The sequence below is a fragment of the Elephas maximus genome, chromosome 1 (genome assembly GCF_024166365.1).
Source record: "Elephas maximus indicus isolate mEleMax1 chromosome 1, mEleMax1 primary haplotype, whole genome shotgun sequence".
Lineage (NCBI taxonomy): Eukaryota > Metazoa > Chordata > Mammalia > Proboscidea > Elephantidae > Elephas > Elephas maximus.
Genome location: NC_064819.1, coordinates 230,246,109 through 230,267,342, shown reverse-complemented (window position 1 = coordinate 230,267,342; position 21,234 = coordinate 230,246,109). Strand labels below are relative to the sequence as shown.

Here is a 21,234-nt window from a genome sequence, read left to right as displayed (position 1 = left end):
CCGAGAAGCTGGACTATATGAAGAAGAACGTAGCCTCAGGATTGGAGGAAGACTCATTAGTAACCTTGCTTGCTGACAGTGAACAGGACTTGAAGCACCTACTGATGAAGATCAAAGACTAATGAAGATCAAAGAATAGCAGTTGAGATGTTTCGGCAAACAGATCCAGTGCTGGAAGTGCTCACTCATCTATGCCAAGATATTTGGAAGACAGCTACCTGGCCAACCAACTGGAAGAGATCCATATTTATGCCTATTCCCGAGAAAGGCGAACCAACCAAATCCAGAAATTATTGAACAATATCCTTAATATCACATGCCAGCAAAACTTTGCTTAAGATCATTCAAAAGCAGCTGTAGTATATTGACAGCGAACTGCCAGAAATTCAAGTTGGAATTTTTATTTATCAAGTAGACCCTCTTTTTCCCTGGCTTACTTAAATCCTCACCTGTATGTTGTTGTTGTTAGGTACCGTCGAGTTGGTTCCGACTCATAGTGACCCTGTGTACAACATCATGAAACACTGCCTGGCCCTGTGCCATCCTCGTGATCATTGTTATGCTCGAGCCCATTGTTGCAGCCACTGTGTTAATCCATCTTGTTGAGGGTCTTCCTCTTTTTCAATGACCCTCTACTTTACCAAGTACGACGTCCTTCTCCAGGGACTGGTCTCTCCTGATAACATGTCCAAAGCACCTGAGACGAAGTGTTACTGCCCTTGCTTCTAAGGAGCATCCTGGCTGTACTGCTTCCACCACAGATGCGTCACCTGCATAATAAACTAAATTACTGTGTTGACATAGTCTCTTCTGAGCCGTCTATTCTACTGATTTGTGCCTGTCACCTATACCAGTTCTAGGGCTTTAGAGGATGCTTTGTTATGTGATAGACCATTTCTGTCTTCACCGATCTCTTTCAAAACCTTCGTGACTTTTTTTTGCCACTTAGAAAGTAAAATTTTATTTTCAAATTTCCCATTGACACACACATACTGTGTAAACCATCAAGTGGGAAAAAGAAAGAGTAGCTAGCTGTTTTCTGTCCTTCTGCCCAGACCTCTGTCTCGGCTGATTTCAGAAACTCTTCACTTAATCTCAGGGTCTCCTTACAAACAGATCTCCAGTCTCTGCACAGTGTGAGGCACATACCAGCCTATCTTGGGACGTGGGTCAGCAATGGCCACCTCGTCTAATGGAAGCTGGGGTCCTCAAAACTGGTAAACATGATGGCACTAAGATCTGAGGATGTCCAAGGAAGGGAAGTTGACAACTTATATTCCCCCAGAACATCAGATGCCCTTGACCTACTTTTCCCAGTTTTATCTTCCAAAGCCATTTTGTCCGTCATTCAACAGACGCTTCAAGAGTCTCTCCCTTTTCTACACCAGGCAGTGTTGGAAATACAGCACTGATCACGACAGACAATGCCTGTCCCCATCGAGCCTACATTCTCGTGGTGGACACAGACCAGACACATGCAAGCAAATAAATGAGGTGATTTCAGTCACAAGCGCCACACAGAAAATAAAACAGCGATGGAACAAAGACAGTTGGTGCGTGGAGGCCATAGGCTGGTTAAGCCAGGGCGGTTAGGGAATTTACCCTCAAAGTCGCGTTTACCATTGAGTTGAGTCTTGAACGAGGACGAGGGCCACCAGGAAAGATCTAATGGGAAGAGCATTCCAGGCAGAAGGAACAGCAAGTACAAAGATTCTGAGGCACGAACAAGTCAGGGTTGTTGAAGCAGTGGAAGATGAGGTTGGAGGAGTGGCCCAGGGTCAGGGGATACACGGCCGTGCAGGTCTGCCAGTGTGCTTGCATTTCACTCTGATGCTGGAAGCTATGCCACCAGTATTTCAAATACTAGCATGGTCACCCATGGTGGACAGGTTTCAGCAGAGCTTCCAGGCTAAGACAGACTAGGAAGAAAGGCCTCAAGATCTGCTTCTGAAAATTAGCCAGTGAAAACGCAGGGATCACAACAGAATATGGTCCAATATAGTGCTAGAAGATGAGCCCCTAGATTGGTAAAAAAAAAAAGATTGGTAGGCACTCAAAATACACAGAATACACAAAATATACAAGCTGCAAAAATGGACTCAAGCACACCAACAATCATGAAGGTGGTGCAGGACCTGGCCGTGTTATGTTCTGTTGAACATGGAGTCACCTACAAGTCAAAGCTCACTCGATGGCAGGTATCAACAACAGGCGGGAGTAGCAAGAAGTCATTTCCAGCCCTCGTTTTTCAACACTCCTTTCTGTTTCCACAGCATCTAAACAAAAACCAACCACCTCCATTATTGAGACAGGCTGGTTCAATCACTGTCCCCGAGCTGTGATGGCATGTGTCACCGTTCACATGATCTGTGGCCACATCCGATAGCATTCTAATCACTCATCTCTACCAGAAGGACCCAGCTTGGTTCCACTTGACCTAAGTTCTGCTGAATCGGGCACCAGGAAAAGCAGAGAACTGTCTCCTCTTCTTAAAGAGACTTTTTCCAACATACAATATCCATCGGCCATTGATACGATTCATAGCAAGGCTAAATTCATGCAAAGTATTGTCAGTTAAAATAGACCACACATTCCCGGACACACAAACACCCCCTCCCGAACCAAACGACGCCCAGATTATTTTTAAAATGCTGGGCAATATGATGAAAGATACGACTGGAAGCACGTCAACAGATATTAATAAGAATCTACTAAAGCAACCACTGAATTAGCATAAAACAAAAAAAACCATAGCTTATGATATTTTAATAAATACCTTACTTTGCTTTCCTAATTTAAGCTAAAATTGCTATTGCCTTTTTTTTTTTTTTTGCTTGTAGGAAAAGGGCAGAATCAAGGAGCGATCGTCTCACACATTTTAATTAATTCATAAGTATCCAATAAAAAATGTATAGCATCAGATTTCTAGGTTTAGCTCAGACTTCCAAGCCATCTTAGACCTTATCTTGCCAGGTAACTCTTCCTAAGATTCGAAGTTCTGGGTAGTTTATAATTTTAGGTGTGTGAAGTAACTGCGCTTATGCTTAGTGTTTAAGCCTTTTTAAAAATATATACACGTGGAATCTCAGGGTAGGAAAGGCAACTTACATTGTGATTCATTTGTTTCAGACTAGGATTCTGAGGCCTGGAGGGAGGGATTGGCTAAACTCCCCCAAGTCCAGGAAGAGCACAAGGAGCCAGGGCTACTGCCCACCATGCCAGCGCCAGACCTGCTATTCCATGTGGTCCAGGGCCAGCATCACCTGGAGAGTGACTCACGCAGACTCAGGTGCCACCCCAGACCTACGAGGTCTCCAGTAACGGATGGAGCACCTGGAGCACCGCCTGCTGATCACAGTGAGGCAAGGAGGCTGGCTGGTCCCTTGCCTGGGAACTGTTATCACTTTCTCCAGCAAATGTGTGGCAGGCTCTGGACGCCGCCTCCCTTCTCTCTCCCCACAATTCAGACTACGAAGTAAGCGAGGCAGTTTCCATTTCTAATACACCCGAAGCTACAATATCTTGTTCTCTTAAACAGGCACACACACTTTCTAGAAGAAAAGGTGTAACCTCTAAGGCTGAAAAGCAGAATGGGGCGGTGGGGGCGGGGGGACAGGAAGGGCAGGGGCCCAGTGTCTCCAGGCTCATTGCCCACGGCTGTCTGGAAAACATCAGTTGCCCACACGGAGCCCTGGGTCCTTGTCACTGTGGTCACCTGCTGAGAGGAAGGAGAGGAAGCCTCTTGGGCAGAGGGCTAGGGGAGCATGGGAAGGGTTTGGAGAAGGCGTCGCTGGAACTTTCTAGAGTTTGAACTGAGGAAAGGGAGAAAGTAGTTTGCTTTCTCTGTGTAAAGCATTACAGCCACAATCAGAACAAAGTCAATACAAGTTCCCGCCTGCCAACCCCAGCCTTTGCATGGATCAACAGCACACACAAAAGGCGGCAGTCAGCAGAGATAAGGAACTGTGCCTGACACCTTCCAGAGCCTGACCATTTCCAGAGAGAGACTGGAACATCACAGTCCTCCATGGGGCAGAGCATCAGCCCTGCCCCCCACTCCCCAAATCCTACACCCACACTGGAGCCAGGAGAGCAGCCATGGCTCAATGAGACCACGCATGCTTTAAAGGACACTGGGTAAACACGCCTGTGCTACTTATCACCTGTGTGCCCTGGTTTTCTAATGAGATCTTACTAACATACTGTTCCCTGGAGCCACCCAGACTTATTCACAACGCGGCTCTGCCACTAACCAGAGGTGGAACCTTGGGTGCGTCCTTCAGCCTCTCTGTGCCCCCGTTTCTCCAAGTGTAGAACACAGATCATTAGAGGCTGCCTTGTTGTGAAGATCAAGTAAGTCCACACATGTAAAACAGGACAGTGCTGGGCATATGGTTGTTGGTAGTTGCCATCGGGTCAATTCCAGTCCACGGTGACCCCACGTGCAAGGAACTGTGTTCCGCAGGGCTTTGATGGCTGTGACCGTTCTGAAGCACACTGCCAGGCCTATCTTCCGAGATGCCCCTGGGTGGGTTCAATCCGCCAAACCTTTCAGCTAGTAGTCGAGCACTTAACCATTTTTGCCACCCAGGATGCCTTGGTCTATGGCAAGTGCTGCTTAAGTGTTAGCTATTATTATTATTCTATTTAAGCAGCTAAAAATTCAAATCAGCCTCCAACATGCATCCTTGAACAAACAGGCTCCAATCTGTGGTTATTTCCTAGAAAACTTCTACAGGGGGGACTCTGGCTCAAGGACATGAAAGGAGGATTGACCCTGACGTGAACAATGCCTCCAGGTGCCTTCCAGTGAGTCCTGAAAAGTGGTCAGGACTGCCTCAGCTGTTTTGTAACGACCACAAAGGTGGGACTGGCCGGCCAGTGATGACGGTCCCACCTCCCCCATCACGGAAGACCTGCTGTCTGCAGGGACAGCCGGGGATGCTGGAGCAGCTCTGGGGCTTGGTTTCTAAGAGTTCAGCTTCATCAGGCAGATACCTCGCTGGCCCACCGTGGGGTGGGGTGGCCACCATGCCACCTAGCCCTGCCAGGAGGTGTGTGGGGACCCCAAGCATCTGGGATCTCATTCCCAAGCCTGGGCCTGGGTCAGTTTACCTGGGGCTTTAAGGACAATTCAAGTAGAAAGAAAACGGAACGTTCTCATCCTTAGGTGGGAGGCTGAAGCAGCCAAGCGGCAGCAGCTGAGTGGCCAGAAACCACAGTGGGGAACCCGAGCACCAAAGGAGCCTTCCAGAGGTGCGTGACACACACGTGTGCACACACACATGCACACAAATATATGCATGTCTATGCACACTACACATTCGTGTGTACAGGCACATCACATATGCATATGCATACAAGTACACACATGTACACACACTACTCATGCACGTGTACACTCGTCCACACATGTACACACACACACAGGCACACATCACACATGCGCGTGCACACACACAGCAACTGGACCAGCACACCACCACCTTTGCCCTTGAGCAGGCCTGCTCTCATCGCTTGTGGGGCTTGTGGCCAGAGGATGAATCGAAGCCTGTGCCCCACATGTCTAACTAAAGTTTTAAGTCAAGCTAGCCAACTGTGAAATACAACATGTTCCCTGTCCTCCTGCCTTGAGAAATACATCGCCTGGACGGCCGGGTCCCAAATGTGGCCAGTGGACAGAGGTGCCCCAACCTAGTCCCATTCTCTTCCAACCACCCCCCACCCCGCAGGGCTTCACACCTCTCGGCAGAGGCCTCACGTACACACAAGAAATCCCCCGCCGGTGTCTCGAGTTCTACCCACATCCCTCACCCCTGCCACCCCCAAGCCTGGGGTGGACACCGAACTGCACACCAGGCCCAGAGGAGGCTGGGGACCACTGTGCAGAAAGTCCAAAGTCCAGAAGGTGGAGCACAGCGCCAGATGGGTACAGCTCCTGCTGGGAGGGGAGCCAAGGCCGTGTAAAGTGTTTGGGGACAAGGTCATCCTTTGTCCCGGTCTATGGGCAGTGCCGCCAATGAGACCAGGCTCCTCCTTCTGAGCCCATCACTGCTGCCCACAGGAAGGCTGCGGGGGGCCTGGCTCCAAGAGCACCGCTTCTGCCAGCTGTGACTGGCTCTCCCAAGTGGTCACTTTGATCTCAGAATCAATTCACACCACCCTTTCTGCTTTTGGTCACATTTAAATCTGCCAAGTAGGTTTTGAACCTACACATAAATGCAAGAAAAAAAAGTCAATCTCAATAAATGAAAATCTTGCTTGGCATTGAACAAGCTAAATCTTAGGTTAGTTTTTCATAAAAAATACAGGAGGGGCAGATAAAATAAAACAGACAATATATTGATAACTATGAACACTGAGTGAGAGGTACATAGGTTCACTTTTCTCTTCCGTGTGTTTGAAAATTTCCACAATTAAAAGTTTTAAAAAAAAAGTTTGGGGCCACAGAGCCGAAACATGAGCCTAAAAAACAAACCAAACCCATTGCCGTCGAGTCAATTCCGACTCATAGCCACACGAGCCTGGCAAGGGCTAAATCCATGATCTTAGCAGCGAGTTCCAAACTGAGAGCTAAAGCTTGTGCTGAGTCTGTCGGGATCTTTGTAAACATTACACTGAGAACACCTGTGCTAGAGAAGGTGGCAGCAAGGGTCACGGAGGCGAACAGACCACTGGGCCCAGGTCACTGCCCAAGTTTCCAGGTAGGAGGCTGGAGCCCTCCACCGCCTCACCACGGCTTCAACCTTGGTCCAGAGAATTTGTAAAGGGCAGCTCACTCCATTCTCTCAGAAGCAATTCCCCACCACCACCCCCTGCCCTGGAGGAGACGCTGACTCATGGGGACCCCACGTGTGTTAGAGTAGAACTGTCCTCCGTAGGGTTTTCAATGGCTGATTGTTCAGAAGTGGACCACCAGACATTTCTTAGAACGCGGCTCTGGGTGGACTCCAACCTCCAACCTGGATACGTTAGCTGAGTGCAGTAACCATTGTACCACCCAGGAACTCCCAGATGCTCTCATGCAGGTCAGGCTTCAAGTCACTGACTGCCTTAGTCATCTACTGTTGCTGTAACAGAAACACCAAAAGCGGGTGCTCTAACAAACAGAAATTTATTCTCTCACGGTTTCAGAGGCTAGAAGTCTGAATTCAAGGTGCCAGCTCTAGGGAAAGGCTTTCTTTCTCTGTCAGCTCAGAGAAAGGGCCCTGTCTCTTTGAGCTTCCGCTCCCGGGGGATCTTATGTGGCTTGGCATCTCTCTCCCTCCATCGATGCTTCTCTCCCTTGCTTGTTTAATCTCTTTTACATTTCAAAAGAGATTGATTTAAGATACACGCTCCACTAATCCTGTCTCATTAACATAAATAGGATTATAATCCCAGGCATAAACCAAAACCAAACCCATTGCCATCAAGGTGATTGACTCATAGCAACCCTATAGGCCAGAGCAGAACTGCCCTACAGGGGCTCCGAGGCTGTAAATCTTCATGGAAGCAGACCGCCACATCTTTCTCCCGCAGAGCAGCTGGTGGGTTCAAACCACAGCCCAGCACTTAACCACTGTGCCCCCAGGGCTCCTACCACAGGCACAAAGGTGAGGATTTACAACAGAAATTTGGGGCGGGGGAGGGGGACAGAATTCAATCCATAACACTGACCAAATAAATCCAGGTCAGAAACACGAGGACCGCGATAGTCCTCACAGCACCTTGCTGTAGCTTTAAACCATTTTGCCACTTCAAACAAAGCTCGACTTTGTGACCTTTGCACGAACACAGCAGCTGCAGGACCCAGGGGCCCAGTGTTTACATAGAACCCTCTCCCCCAGAAGCTCCAGGTAACTTAGGAACACTCTCTAATCAACTTAATTAAGTCTCCCAAGTCTACTTCCCCACCCCTCCCTCCCTGCTGCCTGTTCAACAGTGAGCAAGGCTGGGTGAGAGCGGGAGGCTTTCACTCACACACGAACACAGGTGCAGTCTCCAGACACCCTCAGGCCACCCTTCCCGGGTGTCTGTTGGCCACTATGGAGCCACGTGGCAGCCCCACTTATGCACCGCTCCCTACACCCAGCTCACGCCAAGTCTAAGAGAGCCAGAAAGGGAGACAGAAAGATGGCAAGTGCTTTTTGCCCCAATATGCAAATTTTTTACTGCAAATAAGAGAACATCTGGATACTATTTGTGGACTGTGGCCCAAGGGAAATTGCTACACGTGACAGCTTTTCATCTATACTTAAGAAGCCTCCTACCAATGAATCAGGTCACCAAGAAAACTTCAAAAAAAAAAACAAAAAACTTTTAAGTTGGTGCCAGTAAGGCTGGCTGTTCTGCCTCTGAACTCCTTCTTCTCTGATGTACATAAAAGACTGATTCTCAACCTCATTCTCTTAGAAGAAAGAATTTGGACTTATTCCGTTAACGGATCTCCTACTAAAAGGCTTGACGGCCTGGAGACTGCCCTATAGATTTCATGTTATAAGCAGAAGACGTGGAACCAGGGATATCATTGCTGCTGTTAGATGGATCCTGGCTGAAAGCAGAGAATACCAGAAAGATGTTTACCTGTGTTTTATTAACTATGTAAAGGCATTCGGCTGTGTGAATCAACAAATTATGAATAACGTTGTGAAGAATGGGAATTCTAGAACATTTAATTGTGCTCATGAGGAACCTGTACTTAGACCAAGAGGCAGTCGTTTGACCAGAACAAGGAGATACTTTGTGGTTTAAAGTCAAGAAAGGTGTGTGTCAGGCTTGTATCCTTTCACCATACTTATTCTATCTGTGTGCTGAGCAAATAATCTGAGAAACTAGATTATTCGAAGAAGAACAGGGCATCAGGATTGGAGGAAGACTCATTAACAGCCTGTGATATGCAGATGACACAATCTTGCTTGCTGAAAGTGAAGAGACTTGAAGCACTTACTGATGAAGATCAAAGACCACAGCCTTCAGGATGGACTACACCTCAACATAAAGAAAACAAGAATCCTCACAAATGGACCAATGAGCAACATCATGATAAATGGGGAAAAGATTGAGGTTGTCAAGGATTTCATTTTACTTCTCATGGAAGCAGCAGTCAAAAATCGAAAGACGCATTGCATTGGGCAAATCCACTGCAAAAAATCTCTTTAAAGTGTTGAAAAGCAAAGATGTCACTCTAAGAACTAAGGTGCGCCTGATGCAAGCCATGGTGTTTCCAATCGCCTCATACGCATGTGAAAGTTGGACAATGAATAAGGAAGACCGAAGAAGAATTGATGTCTCTGAATTATTGTGCTGGTGAAGAATCTTGAATATACCATGGGCTGCCAGAAGAACAAACAAATCTGTCTTGTAAGAAGTACAGCCAGAAATGCTCCATAGGTACGATGATGACGAGGCTTCGTTTCATGTACTTTGAACATGTTATCAGGAGGGATAAATTCCTGGAGAAGGACATCATGCTTGGTAAAGTAGAGGGTTAGAGAAAAAGAGGAAGACTCTCGACAAGATGGACTGACACAGTGGCTGCAACAATGGGCTCAAGCGTAGCAACAATTGTGAGGATGGCTCAGGATCGGGCAGCATTTCGTTCTGTCGTACATAGGGTCGCTGTGAGTTTGAACTGACTTGACGGTACCTAACAACAACAGAGGACTATGAACCAATCATCAGTTTTTCCTAAACCAAAACCAGCTGCCACCGAGTCGACCCGGACTCATGGCAACCCCTGCGTGTGTCAGAGTAGAACAGTGCTCCACAGGGTTTTCAGTGGTTCATTTTTTTGGAAGTAGATCGCCAAGTCTTTCTCCCAAGGTGCCCCTGGGTGGCCCTGAACCTCCAACCCTCCCATTAGCTGTGGAGTACTTTAACTGTTTGCACCACCCAGGGACTTCTTCCCTAAAACCACAACGCAATGCCAGAGCCCGGCTGCTAAGGAATGCTGAACCCCTTCAAGCAAGAGGCATTTTTTCAAGTCAGCATCTCTCCGGGATAAGATTTGCTATAAAGACGCTGGGCCCAGCTGTCAGAGGCCATGTGCTTATGGGTGTCTGCTGACTCACCTAAAAGCAGCAGTGCGCATCGGACGGAATTTTTCGGAGCACTCAGGGCCTGTGATGATTAAGATTGTGTGTTGACTTGGCTAGGCCATGATTCTCTGTGTCTATATATGATCACGCCCATGATCGAATCTGCTGTTGAGTAGCCAATCAGTTGAAAGGGAGTTTCCTTGGGGGTGTGGCTTGCATCCAAATATGAGGAGACGCTCTGGGTTTTTGGCTTGCTCTGGATCCTGCAGCTGCCTCTTATTCATCTGACCTTTGGTTCTGGAAACTTGAGCTAACAGCTTATCTGCCAATTTTGGGATTTGTTGATCTTCACAGCCTGTGAATGGGAGCCCTGCTCTCTGCCCTGGAGATCCTGGGTTCACCAGCCCCTGCAGCTATGTGAATTGAGAGAAGCCTCTATTGTGATTCACGGACTTGGGACATTCCAGCCTCTGTGGTGTGAGCCGTTTCCTTGTAATAAATCTCTCTATATATTTATACATTTTACTGGTATTGCTTCTCTAGAGAACCCAGCCTAACCAGGGCCCAAGAAGAGACCATTACCCACACTGGAATAAACCCATGATATTATCCCTTTAGACCCATCACTGGAAAACCACAGCTGAACTGAGAAGGAACCTGCCCTCAACCTTGAACATCACAGAAAGTGTGAATGGTCAGGGTTAGGTGCTGACTATGCTGGCTGCCGGGGGTAGTGGTGGTTCAGTGGGAGAATTCTCATCTTCCATGTCCGAAACCTGGATTCGATTCCCAGCCAATGTACCTACCTCATGCGTGCTGCCATGATGCTGAACAGGTTTCAGAGGAGATTCCAGACTAAGATGGACTAGGAAGAAAGGCCTGGCAATCTACTTCCAAATATCAGTCAATGAAAACCCTATGGCTCACAACACTCCAATTACACAACTCTTATGGATTGAATTGTGTCCCCCTAAAATGTGTATCAACTTGGTTGGTCCATGGTTCCCAGTATTGTGTGATTGTCCACCATTTTGTCATCTGAGGTGATTTTCTCATGTGTTGTAAATCCCACCTCTATGATATTAATGAAGTGGGATAAGCAGCAGTTATGTTAGTGAGGCAGGAGTCAATCTACAAGATACAGTTGTGTCTTAAGTCAATCTCTTTCGAGATATAAAAAACAGACATGAGCAGAGAGTTATGTGGGATCTCATACCAACAAGAAAGCAATGCCAGGAGTAGAGCATGTCCTTTGGACCCAAGGTACCTGCACCGAGAAGCTCCTACACCAGGGAAAGACTGATGACAAAGACCTCTCCCAGAGCCGACACAGAGGAGAAAGCCTTACCCTAGAGCTGGAGCCCTGAATTCAGACTTCTAGCCTCCTAGACTTCCAGCAAGAAAGCTGTGTCATCTGCAAGCTTCTAATGAGTCTTCCTCCAATCCTGATGCACCGTTCTTCATATAATCCAGCTTCTTGGATTATTGCTCAGCATACAGACTGAACGTTGTTCTTGTTGTTAAGTGTCGTCGAGAAAGTTCCGACTCATAGTGACACTATGTACCACAGAGCAAAACACTGCCCAGGCCTGCACCACGCTCACAATCATTGCTATGCTTGAGCCCATTGTTGCAGTCACTGTGTCAATCCATCTCTTGAGGGTCTTCCCCTATTCCGCTGGCCCTGTACTTTACCAAGCATGATGTCCTTCTCTAGGGACTGATCCCTCCTGACAACATGTCCAAAGTATGTAAGACATAGTCTTGCAATCCTTGCTTCTAAGGAGCATTCTGGTTGTACTTCCTCCAAGACAGATTTGCTTGTTTTCTTGGCAGTCCACGGTATATTCAATATTCTTCGCCAACAGCACCATTTAAAGGTGTCAGTTCTTCTTCTGTCTTCCTTATTCATTGTCCAGCTTTCACATGCATATGATGCGATTGAAAATGCCATGGCTTGGGTCAGGCGCACCTTAGTCTTCAAGGTGGCGTCTTTGCTTTTCAACACTTTAAAGAGGTCCTTTGCAGCAGATTTGCCCAATGCAATATGTCTTTTGATTTCTTGACTGCTGCTTCCATGGTTGTTGATTGTGGATCCAAGTAAGATGACATCCTCGACAACTTCAATCTTTTCTCCGTTTATCATGATGTTGCTTATTGATCCAATTGTGAGGATTTTTGTTTTCTTTATGTTAAGGTGTAATCCATACTGAAGGCTGTGGTCTTTGATCTTCATCAGTTAAGTGCTTCAAGTCCTCTTTACTTTCAGCAAGCAAGGTTGTGTCATCTGCATATCGCTAATTGTTAATGAGTCTTCCATCAATCCAGATGCCCCATTCTTCTTCACAGAGTCCAGCTTCTCAGATTATTCCAGATTGAATAGCTATGGTGAAAGCATACAACCCTGACACACGCCTTTCCTGACTTTAAACCACACAGTCTCTCCATGTTCTGTTCGAACAACTGCCTCTTGATCAATGTTGTCATCAACTGAATTGTGTCCCTCCAAAATATGTGTCAACTTGGTTAGGCCATGATTCCCAGTATTGTGTGGTTGTCCTCCATTTTGTGGTGTATGTAATTTTTCTATGTGTTGTAAATCTTAATCTCTGCCTGTGTTGGTTAATGAGGCAAGAAATGTTAAAGAGCATTAGGGTGGGCTGTTACACCTTACTCAGGTCAAATCCCTGATTCAATGTAAAGGGAGTTTCCCTGGGGTGTGGCCTGAATCACCTTTTATCTTACAAGAGATAAAAGGAAAGGGAAGCAAGCAGAGACTCGGGACCTCATACCACCAAGAAAGCAGTGCCGGGAGCAGAGTGCATCCTTTGGACCCAAGGTGTGGAGAAGCTTCTAGTCCAGAGGAAGATTGATGACAAGGGCTTTCAACCAGAGCCAACAGGGAGAAAAAGTCTTCCACTGGCGCTGACGCCCTGAATTTGGACTTTTTAGCCTACTAGACAGTGAGAGAATAAATTTCTCTTTGATAAAGCTATCCACTTGTGATATTTCTGTTACAGCAGCACTGGATGACTAAGATATGTACAGGTTCCTCATGAGCACAATTAAATGTTCTGGAATTCCCATTCTTCACAATGTTATCCATAATTTGTTATGATTCACACAGCCGAATGCCTTTACATAGTCAATAAAACACAGGTAAACATCTTTCTGGTATTCTCTGCTTTCAGCCAGGACCCACATGACATCAATGATATCCCTGGTTCCACGTCCTCTTCTGAATCCAGCTTGAATTTCCAGCAGTTTCCTGTCAATATACTGCTGCAGTCACTTTTAAATGATCTTCAGCAAAATTTTACTTGAGTGTGATATTAATGATATTGTTCGATAATTTCCATATTCAGTTGGATCACCTTTCTTGGAAATAGGCATAAATATGGATCTCTTCCAGTGGGTTGGCCAGGAAGCTGTCTTCCAAATTTCTCGGCATAGATGAGTGAGCACTTCCAGTGCTGCATCCACTTGCTGAAACATCTCAGTACGTATTCCGTCAATTCCTGGAGCCTTGTTTTTCACCAATGCCTTCAGTGCAGCTTGGACTTCTTCCTTCAGTATCATTGGTTCCTGATCATATGCCACCTCCTAAAATGGCTGAACATCAACCAATTCTTTTTGGTATAGTGACTCTGTATATTCCTTCCATTTTCTTTTGATGTTTCCTGTGTCCTTTGATATTTCCCACGTAGAATACTTCAGTAGTATTGCAACTCGAGGCTTGAATTTTTTCTGCAGTTCTTTCAGCTTGAAAAATGCCGAGCATGTTCCTCCCTTTTGGTTTTCTACCTCCAGGCCTTTGCACAGTTCATTATAATACTGTACTTTATCTTCTCCAGCTGCCCTTTGAAATCTTCTGTTCAACTCTTTTACTTCACCGTTTCTTCCTTTCGCTTTAGCTACTTGACATTCAAGAGCAAGTTTGAGAGTCTCTTCTGACATCCATCTTGATCTTTTCTTTCTTTCCTGCCTTTTTAATGACCTCTTGGTTTTTTCATGTATGATGTCCTTGATGCCATCTCACAACTCATCTGGTCTTCAGTCATTAGTGTTCAATGTGTCAAATCTATTCCTGAAGTGGTCTCTAAATTCAGGTGAAATACACTCAGGGTAGTACTTTGGCCCTCTTGGACTTGTTCTAATTTTCTTCAGTTTCAACTTGAACTTGCAAATGAGCAACTGATGTTCTGTTTCGTAGTCGGCCCCTGGCCTTATTCTGACTGATGATATTCAGCTTTTCCGTCATCTCTTTCCACAGATGTAGTCAATTTGATTCTTGTGGCGAGGTTCACGTGTATGTTGTTGTTGTTACGTGCTGTTGAGTAGGTTCAGACTCATAGCAACCCTATGTACAACAGAATGAAACACTGCCCGGTCCTGTGCCACCCTCACAATCCTTGTTATGCTTGAGCCCATTGTTGCAGCCACTGTATCAATCCATCTTGTTGAGGTTCTCCCTCTTTTTCCTGTATAGTTGCCAATTATGTTGTTGAAAAAGTATGTGCAATGAAGAAGTTGTTGGTCTTGCAAAATTCTATCATGCGATCTCTGGCATTGTTTCTATCATCAAGGCCTTATTTTCCAGCTACGGATCCTTCTTCTTGTATCCAACTTATGCATTCCAATCACCAGTAATTATCAATGCATCCTGATTGCACGTCCTATCAATTTCAGACTGAAGAAGTTGGTAAAAATCTTCAACTTGTTCATCTTTGGCCTTAGTGGTTGATGTGTAAATTAACAACCTGCATCATGCAGATGATATAACCTTGATTGGTGAAAGTGAGAGGAATTGAAGCACTTACTGATGAAGATCAAAGACCATACAGCCCTCAGTATGGATTTCACCTCAACATAAAGAAAATTTAATCATCACAACTGGACCAATAAGCAACATCATGATAAAAGGAGAAAAGATTTAAGTTGTCGAGGATTTCATTTTACTTGGATCCACAATCAACACTCCTGGAAGCAGCAGTCAAGAAATCAAAGGACATAGCGCATTGGGCAAATCTGCTGCAAAAGACCTCTTTGATGCATTGAAAAGCAAAGCAAAGATGTCACCGTGAAGACTAAGGTGCGCCTGACCCAAGCCATTGTTTTTTCAGTCGCCTCATATGCATGCAAAATCTGGACAATGAATGAGGAAGACTGAACAATTGACGCATTTGAATTGTGGTGCTGGCGAAGAAGAATATTGAATATACCATGGACTGCCAAAAGAATGAACAAATTTGTCTTGGAAGAAGTACAGTCAGAATGCTCCAGTGAGTTGGAACTGACTTGATGGTACCTAACAACAACAACAACAGCCTTCTAGACTGTGAGAGAATAAATTTCTGGACTCCCAGGAGAATGAACAAATCCGTCTTGGAAGAAGTACAGTCAGAATACTCCTTGAAAGCAAGGATGGTGAGACTTCATCTCATGTACTTTGGACATGTTATCAGGAGGGACCTGTCCCTGGAGAAGGACATCACGCTTAGTAAAATAGAGGCCAGTAAAAAGGACGAAGATCCTCAACGAGATGGACTGACATGGTGGCTACAACAATAGGCTCAAACGTAGCAACGGTTGTGAGGATGGTTCAGGACCAGGCAGTGTTTCATTCTGTTGTGCATGGGGCCACTATGAGTCGGGTGCTGACTCGACAGCAGCTGACAACAACAATATGTTGGCTGGCACAAGTATGTGAGTCCCACACAAGCCTAGAGATTACAACTTTCGTGTAAAAAACGAAGGCATTCTTAACCTTGTCAAGAAAGGAAATGAAAAACACTAGACCTGCAAACACAGACGGAAATTTCAGGTCCTGAGCCACACTGTACAGACGTGACCTGTTTCGGGTATTTAAAAAGTTGAAACAACTTTCTCGTCATAGAAGGTTCTTACAGTCCTCCTCTGGGGCAGCAATGCCAGCAAACGCTACAGCTGCTTTGTAAAAAGAGTTTTATTTCATTTAAGAAAACCAGACTTCAAAAGTTAAGTATTCAGCCCAGCCAGTGTCTCTGGGTGGTGTGGTCAGTCCACACACCCAGAGGTGGCTCGTAAGAAAGGGCTGGCTACCTACTTCCAAAAAATCAGTCTTTGAAAACCCCATGGAGCACAGCTATGACACACACAGCATCACCGTGAGTCAGAGGTGACTCAAAGGCAACTCATTTTTTTCCCTTTTGTTATTCAACCCCAGGTCTCCTGATAAATGAATGCTAGGTTAAGTGACAGATGTGGAGTGCACGCTGTAGGAAAAAGAGCCCAACCAGTGCCTACTCATAGCAACCCTACAGGACACCACAGGACTGCCCCACAGGGTTTCCCAAGCTGTGAATCTTTAAAGAAGCTGACTGCCACATCTTTCTCCTGCGGAACCACGGTGGTTTTGAACCACCGACCTTTCTGTTAGCAGCTGAGAGCTTTAACCACTGTGCCGGCAGGACACCTCCACCCATTTCCTTATACCCTCTGTCCTGGAATCAACCACCAATGTAATACAAATGCATCTCGGCACAAACTTCATTTCTTAATGGAAAATATGCACTATTTTACTTTCATTAATCATTTTAAAATCTTCGCTTTGGGGAAAAAAAAATCTTTTTCCCCTGGTGGCTTAAATGTCTATGAACCTTACTTTACTGTGATCCAACCGAAGGACATTTTCATATCTTTGATGAAGGGGTATTTTCGTACCATGAAATCAATCTCAGTTCTGATAAACGTTCTATGAAGTAGACGTCTAAAATGGAATGGAAATTTTTGTGGGTTTCTTTCAAGGCCTTACCAAATGACCAAATTTGGACTTCTCAGGACAGGGCACAGATTGGAATAATCGGATAATGACTTAATCCACAATTCACTGCACATTTGTGATACTGAGAATACTGGAGACATTGTTTCAGTAGTCAAGTGACTAAAAACAAGCCAGAAAATTATATGCTAATGAAGTGACTGCTGTCATCATTAGCTGCCATCAAGTCAGCCCCAACTCATGGCGACCCCACGCACAAAGGGATCAAAGCACTGTGATCCATAGGGTTTTCACGGCCTGATATTTCAGAAGTAGATTGCCAGGTCTTTCTTCCTGGTCTTAGTCTGGAAGCGCCACTGAAAGCTAATCGGCATTCTAGCAATTGGCAAGCTTCCACTGACTGACAGGTGGTAGCTGCATTTGAGGTGCACTGGTTGACGGGAATCGAACCTGGGTCTCCCTCACGGAAGGAACAGGGAAGTGGAAATAGGAGAGATGGTGCTTCCAAGGCATCCATCCTCACTGAGGAGGCAATGGATACGAATGCAGAAAAAAAGACACATTTCTAAAGACCTGAGCAAGTGAGCGTCCGCTGCACCTGCCCGGCACCTCCATTCCAGGTGACTCTGCTCTGTGCTCTGTTCAGCTTCATACACAGAAAGATGGTGGACCTGGAGACCACCCTAAGCCCACTGTCCTGTGTTGCTGTTTAAAATCCTAACAATCCTACCCGCTTTTGCTCACTTTGGTGTTACCTAGACCCTGGTCATGAATGCTGGCAACAAAACAAGGGAGGGGACGTAGTGATACAAGAAGTCGCGCACTGTGTGACCTTACAGAAATGCTCAGACAGGAGCTGTGTCGCCCTGGCAAGAAAGTTTCTCTTCAGGCCTCAGTTTACTCATCTGCAATACCAGGATAATAATATCTCTTTTCTAATTGTGAAAATTAAATGAGACTATGTCTCTAAAGTCCTCGGAGCACACCGCCCCTCTCAGGACTTCTGTGCCTCCCTTCAAATATTCCCGGCAGAAATGTAGTCACCAGGTAGTGTGTCAAAATCCACGTTCTCTACTCTGCTGTACTAACACTTCAAGCGGCGGCGCTAGCTGCAGTTTGGGGGTCGTCTCTCCGTTATAGGGCTTTGATCCTTAAGCCAGACCCACAAACCAAACGGCAATCCCTGGCTTCCTCACCAGCCGGTGCAACAGAAGGGGAGCGACCGGCGCACTGGGACCGTCATGAATGTGTAACGCGCCCCGAGAGGGCGCGCGCCCTAAATCGCCGGAGCCCGGCGCTCGGAGAACTCGACCCTCCGCGCACAGGCCGGCGGGCGGGCGGGCGCGGACCGAGAGCCTGGCCCGGGAGTGTCCCCGACCTCCGTCCCCTCGCCATGCCACTCAGAAAGGCCGCCCCCCACGCGCGACCCCCAAGTCCCGGGGACGGGAGGTGCCCTTGCTCGGTTTCAGCAAATGCGGGGTCTCCGCTCTGGGGGCCGCCCCTGGGCCGGAGAGGAGGGGACCGGGGCCAGGAGAGGAAGGGGCAGGACCCGGGCCCGGTGAGGAGGGGACCGGGGTCAGGAGAGGAAGGGACCCGGGCCCGGAGAGCAGGGGACCGGGGCTCGGAGACGAGGGCACCGGGGCAGGCGCCGCACTCACCGAGCGTGGCCACCGTGCCGGCCTCGAAGAGCAGGCAGTCGCCGCGGCCGCGCGCCTCCAGCAGGACGCTGCTCTCCCCCGCGGGCTCCAGCCGCGCGAGCAGCCGCAGCCCCTTGCTCAGGGACATGGCCGGGGCCGGGATCCGGGGCCGGGGCCGCGTCGGTCCCCGCGCTCCCCGCCGCCACTTCCAGGAGTTTCACTTTGTGCGGCGCTCCCGCCGGGCGCAGGCTCCTCCCCGGCCTCCTCCTCTTCCCAGCCTCCTCCACCTCCTCCTCTTCCTCCGCCCGCGGGGCAGGTGAGAGGGCGCGGCCCGGGCCAGGGGGTTCCCCAGAGGGGAGGCCGCGTAGGGGCTGATCCTGCGCCCCAGTGGGAAGAGGGCTTCCCGGGGCGAACAGCTGATAGGAAGATGCCAGGCATTCTTCTCTGCGGAGGAGGATGAAGGCCGGGGGTGCCTGGTGCCCTGTGTAATCCTGAAAGGACGTCCGGGGCCTTATAAGGACAGCAGGCCGGCGGGCCTGCGAGGCTGAGAGCCACTGGGAGGCGGCCAAGGCCTCCCCACTGCGGCCAGGCGCTGCGCCCCCTCTGCGGTTCACCGCTGCCACCCTGAGCAAGTCAGTACAACGCTCTGTGCCTCAGTCTCTCTGTCTGTACAGTGGGAGGGAGTAATAGGGTAGCGGTGAGGAGAAACCCATTGCCTCAGAGTAGATTCGGACTCGTGGCGACCCCATGTGTTACAGAATAGAACCGTGCCCCATAATGTTTTCTTGGCTGCAATCTTAAAGGAGTCTCGTCTTGGCGCAAATGGTTAAACGCTGGACCACTAACTGAAAGGTTAGCGGCTCAGACTCAGCCAGAGGTGCCTCGGAAAGGTCACAGCCTTGAAAACCCTATGGAGCGGTACTACTCTGAGGCGCATAGGGTCGCCATGAGTTGGAATTGATGTGAGGGCAACTAGCAACAACAGATTGCCAGGCCTTTCTTCAGCAGCAGTGCCAGGTACGTTGGAACCTCCAACCTTTAGGTTAGTAATCAAGCACAAACCAGTTGCACCAGCTAAAAAATTAATTTGGTAAAGCCTCAGTAAGCGCCTGGCACAGAGTGTTCAGTGTTGCCTTTACCACTTTCTATAAATGACGATTTGCAGTCCATTGTCCATGCCAGGTGGAGCTGTTAGGGACCAACAGGACGTTGTCATGGAAGGGACAGAATAGGCCCATGTTCTCCAGACCATGGTCTGCTACTCACTGTGGGACCTTGACCTTAACTTGTCTGCACCTCACTTTCCCTGTGGGCACTGAGTGCTAGCCCAGACCTCTGCTCTGTCTGTTTTCTGCAAGCTGGGGGAAGGTGGACCGAGGTTTGGAAGTTTCATTTCTTTCTCTTCTGATGAGTAAGTCCAGATGATCCCAGAGACTTCCATGGGGGTGTCTCCATCAGTCCCCCAAACCAACCTGGTCCTCTCTCCCTGCCCCATCTTGTTCGAACTGAAGACTGTGGACCAAGCCTTTACTCCTGGAGTTGTTCCAGAAGGAGGCAGTGCCCGAGCGCCGAGTGGACACTGTGATATCTTACAGACATTCAGGAATGGCCAGACCAGGGTTCTGCTATTTGTGGGAAACCTCTCGAGTGATGATTTGGGGAATAAAGTAGATGTGAGGTGGACAATGGGGGCTGAGATTTGAATCACTCTGGAGCCTCCTGCTCTTTCCTTCACAAATTCAGCTCCCTGTGGTGGATATCCCATAGCTGTCTGAACAGTGTCTGTATCTGTAAAATGGAGATATTACTACCTCAGGAAAAAGTGTGCCCATTGAAGAAGCTGCTGGCCCACTGCTATGGATTGAATTGTGTCTTCCAGAAAGATAATGTTGAAATCCTAACCTGTGAATGTGACCTTGTTTGGAAATAGTCTTTGAAAACGTTACCAGAAAATATTATCACAAGGCCATACCAGCGTAGGGCGAGTCCTAATCCTGTATGACTGCTGTCCTTATGAGAGAGGAGAAGAAACACGTAGGAAGAACAGCCATGTGATGACAAAGGGAGAAACAGCTGCAAGTCAAGGAACGCCGTGGGTTGCAGGGGACTACCGGAAGCTAGGAGAGAGGCATGGAACAGACTCTTCCTCAGAGCCCTCAAAGGGATTCAGCATGGCTAACACCCTGATTCGGAGCCCTGGGGGTGCTAGCCAGGTCGGCAGTTTGAATCTACCAGGTGCTCCTTGGAAACCTTGTGGAGCAGTTCTACTCTGTCCTGTGGGGTCGTTGAGTTGAAATCGACTCAGTGGCAATGGGTTTGGTTTGGTTTTGGAATAACCTGATTTGGGCTTTTTGCCTCAGAGCTGTGAGACAATAAATTTCTGTTCTTACGAGCTTTCCAGCTTATGGTGTTTTGTTTCAGCAGCTCTAGGAAACTGGTACACTCGCTTTTCCTTTCCTTTTAAACCCAAAGATCGCTTCTTCCAGGACGCCTTCCTGAAATACTTGAGGTTTCAGTTAATTGTGTCAGAATGCACTCACATTCACACTTCAGTTGGCACTTGCTCACAGATTATTTGAAAAATGTTTTTATATCTCTTTTTTACAAATAGCCTTGTTTGACAAATTACAGGTAGTCCCCGTTTTACAATGGGGCTCTGTTCCAACAACTCTGTCATAAGTTGAACACCTCTTTTGTTTGTTTTCATTTCAAAACACAGCGTTTTGGACAGTAAATCATAAAACTGAATGACAGTGAGTGAACACCTGAGAATGATAATGAATTAGGCACTGCGACACTATATGTACTACATGTTACT

At 47.5% G+C, this 21,234-nt stretch overlaps 1 protein-coding gene across 4 annotated transcripts in view; it reads right to left on the bottom strand.

Moving 5' to 3' along the window:
• SYNJ2 (synaptojanin 2) overlaps nucleotides 1–18,851 on the bottom strand; it is a 137,227-nt gene extending 118,376 nt beyond the window's left edge. For all 4 annotated transcript variants that reach the window (XM_049904616.1, XM_049904625.1, XM_049904633.1 and 1 more), the window contains exon 1: nucleotides 18,438–18,851. In XM_049904616.1, the coding sequence (XP_049760573.1) occupies nucleotides 18,438–18,564 (127 nt within the window). In that variant the 5' untranslated portion in view covers nucleotides 18,565–18,851. The remainder of the gene's footprint in view (nucleotides 1–18,437) is intronic.
• Nucleotides 18,852–21,234: the final 2,383 nt, after the last annotated feature.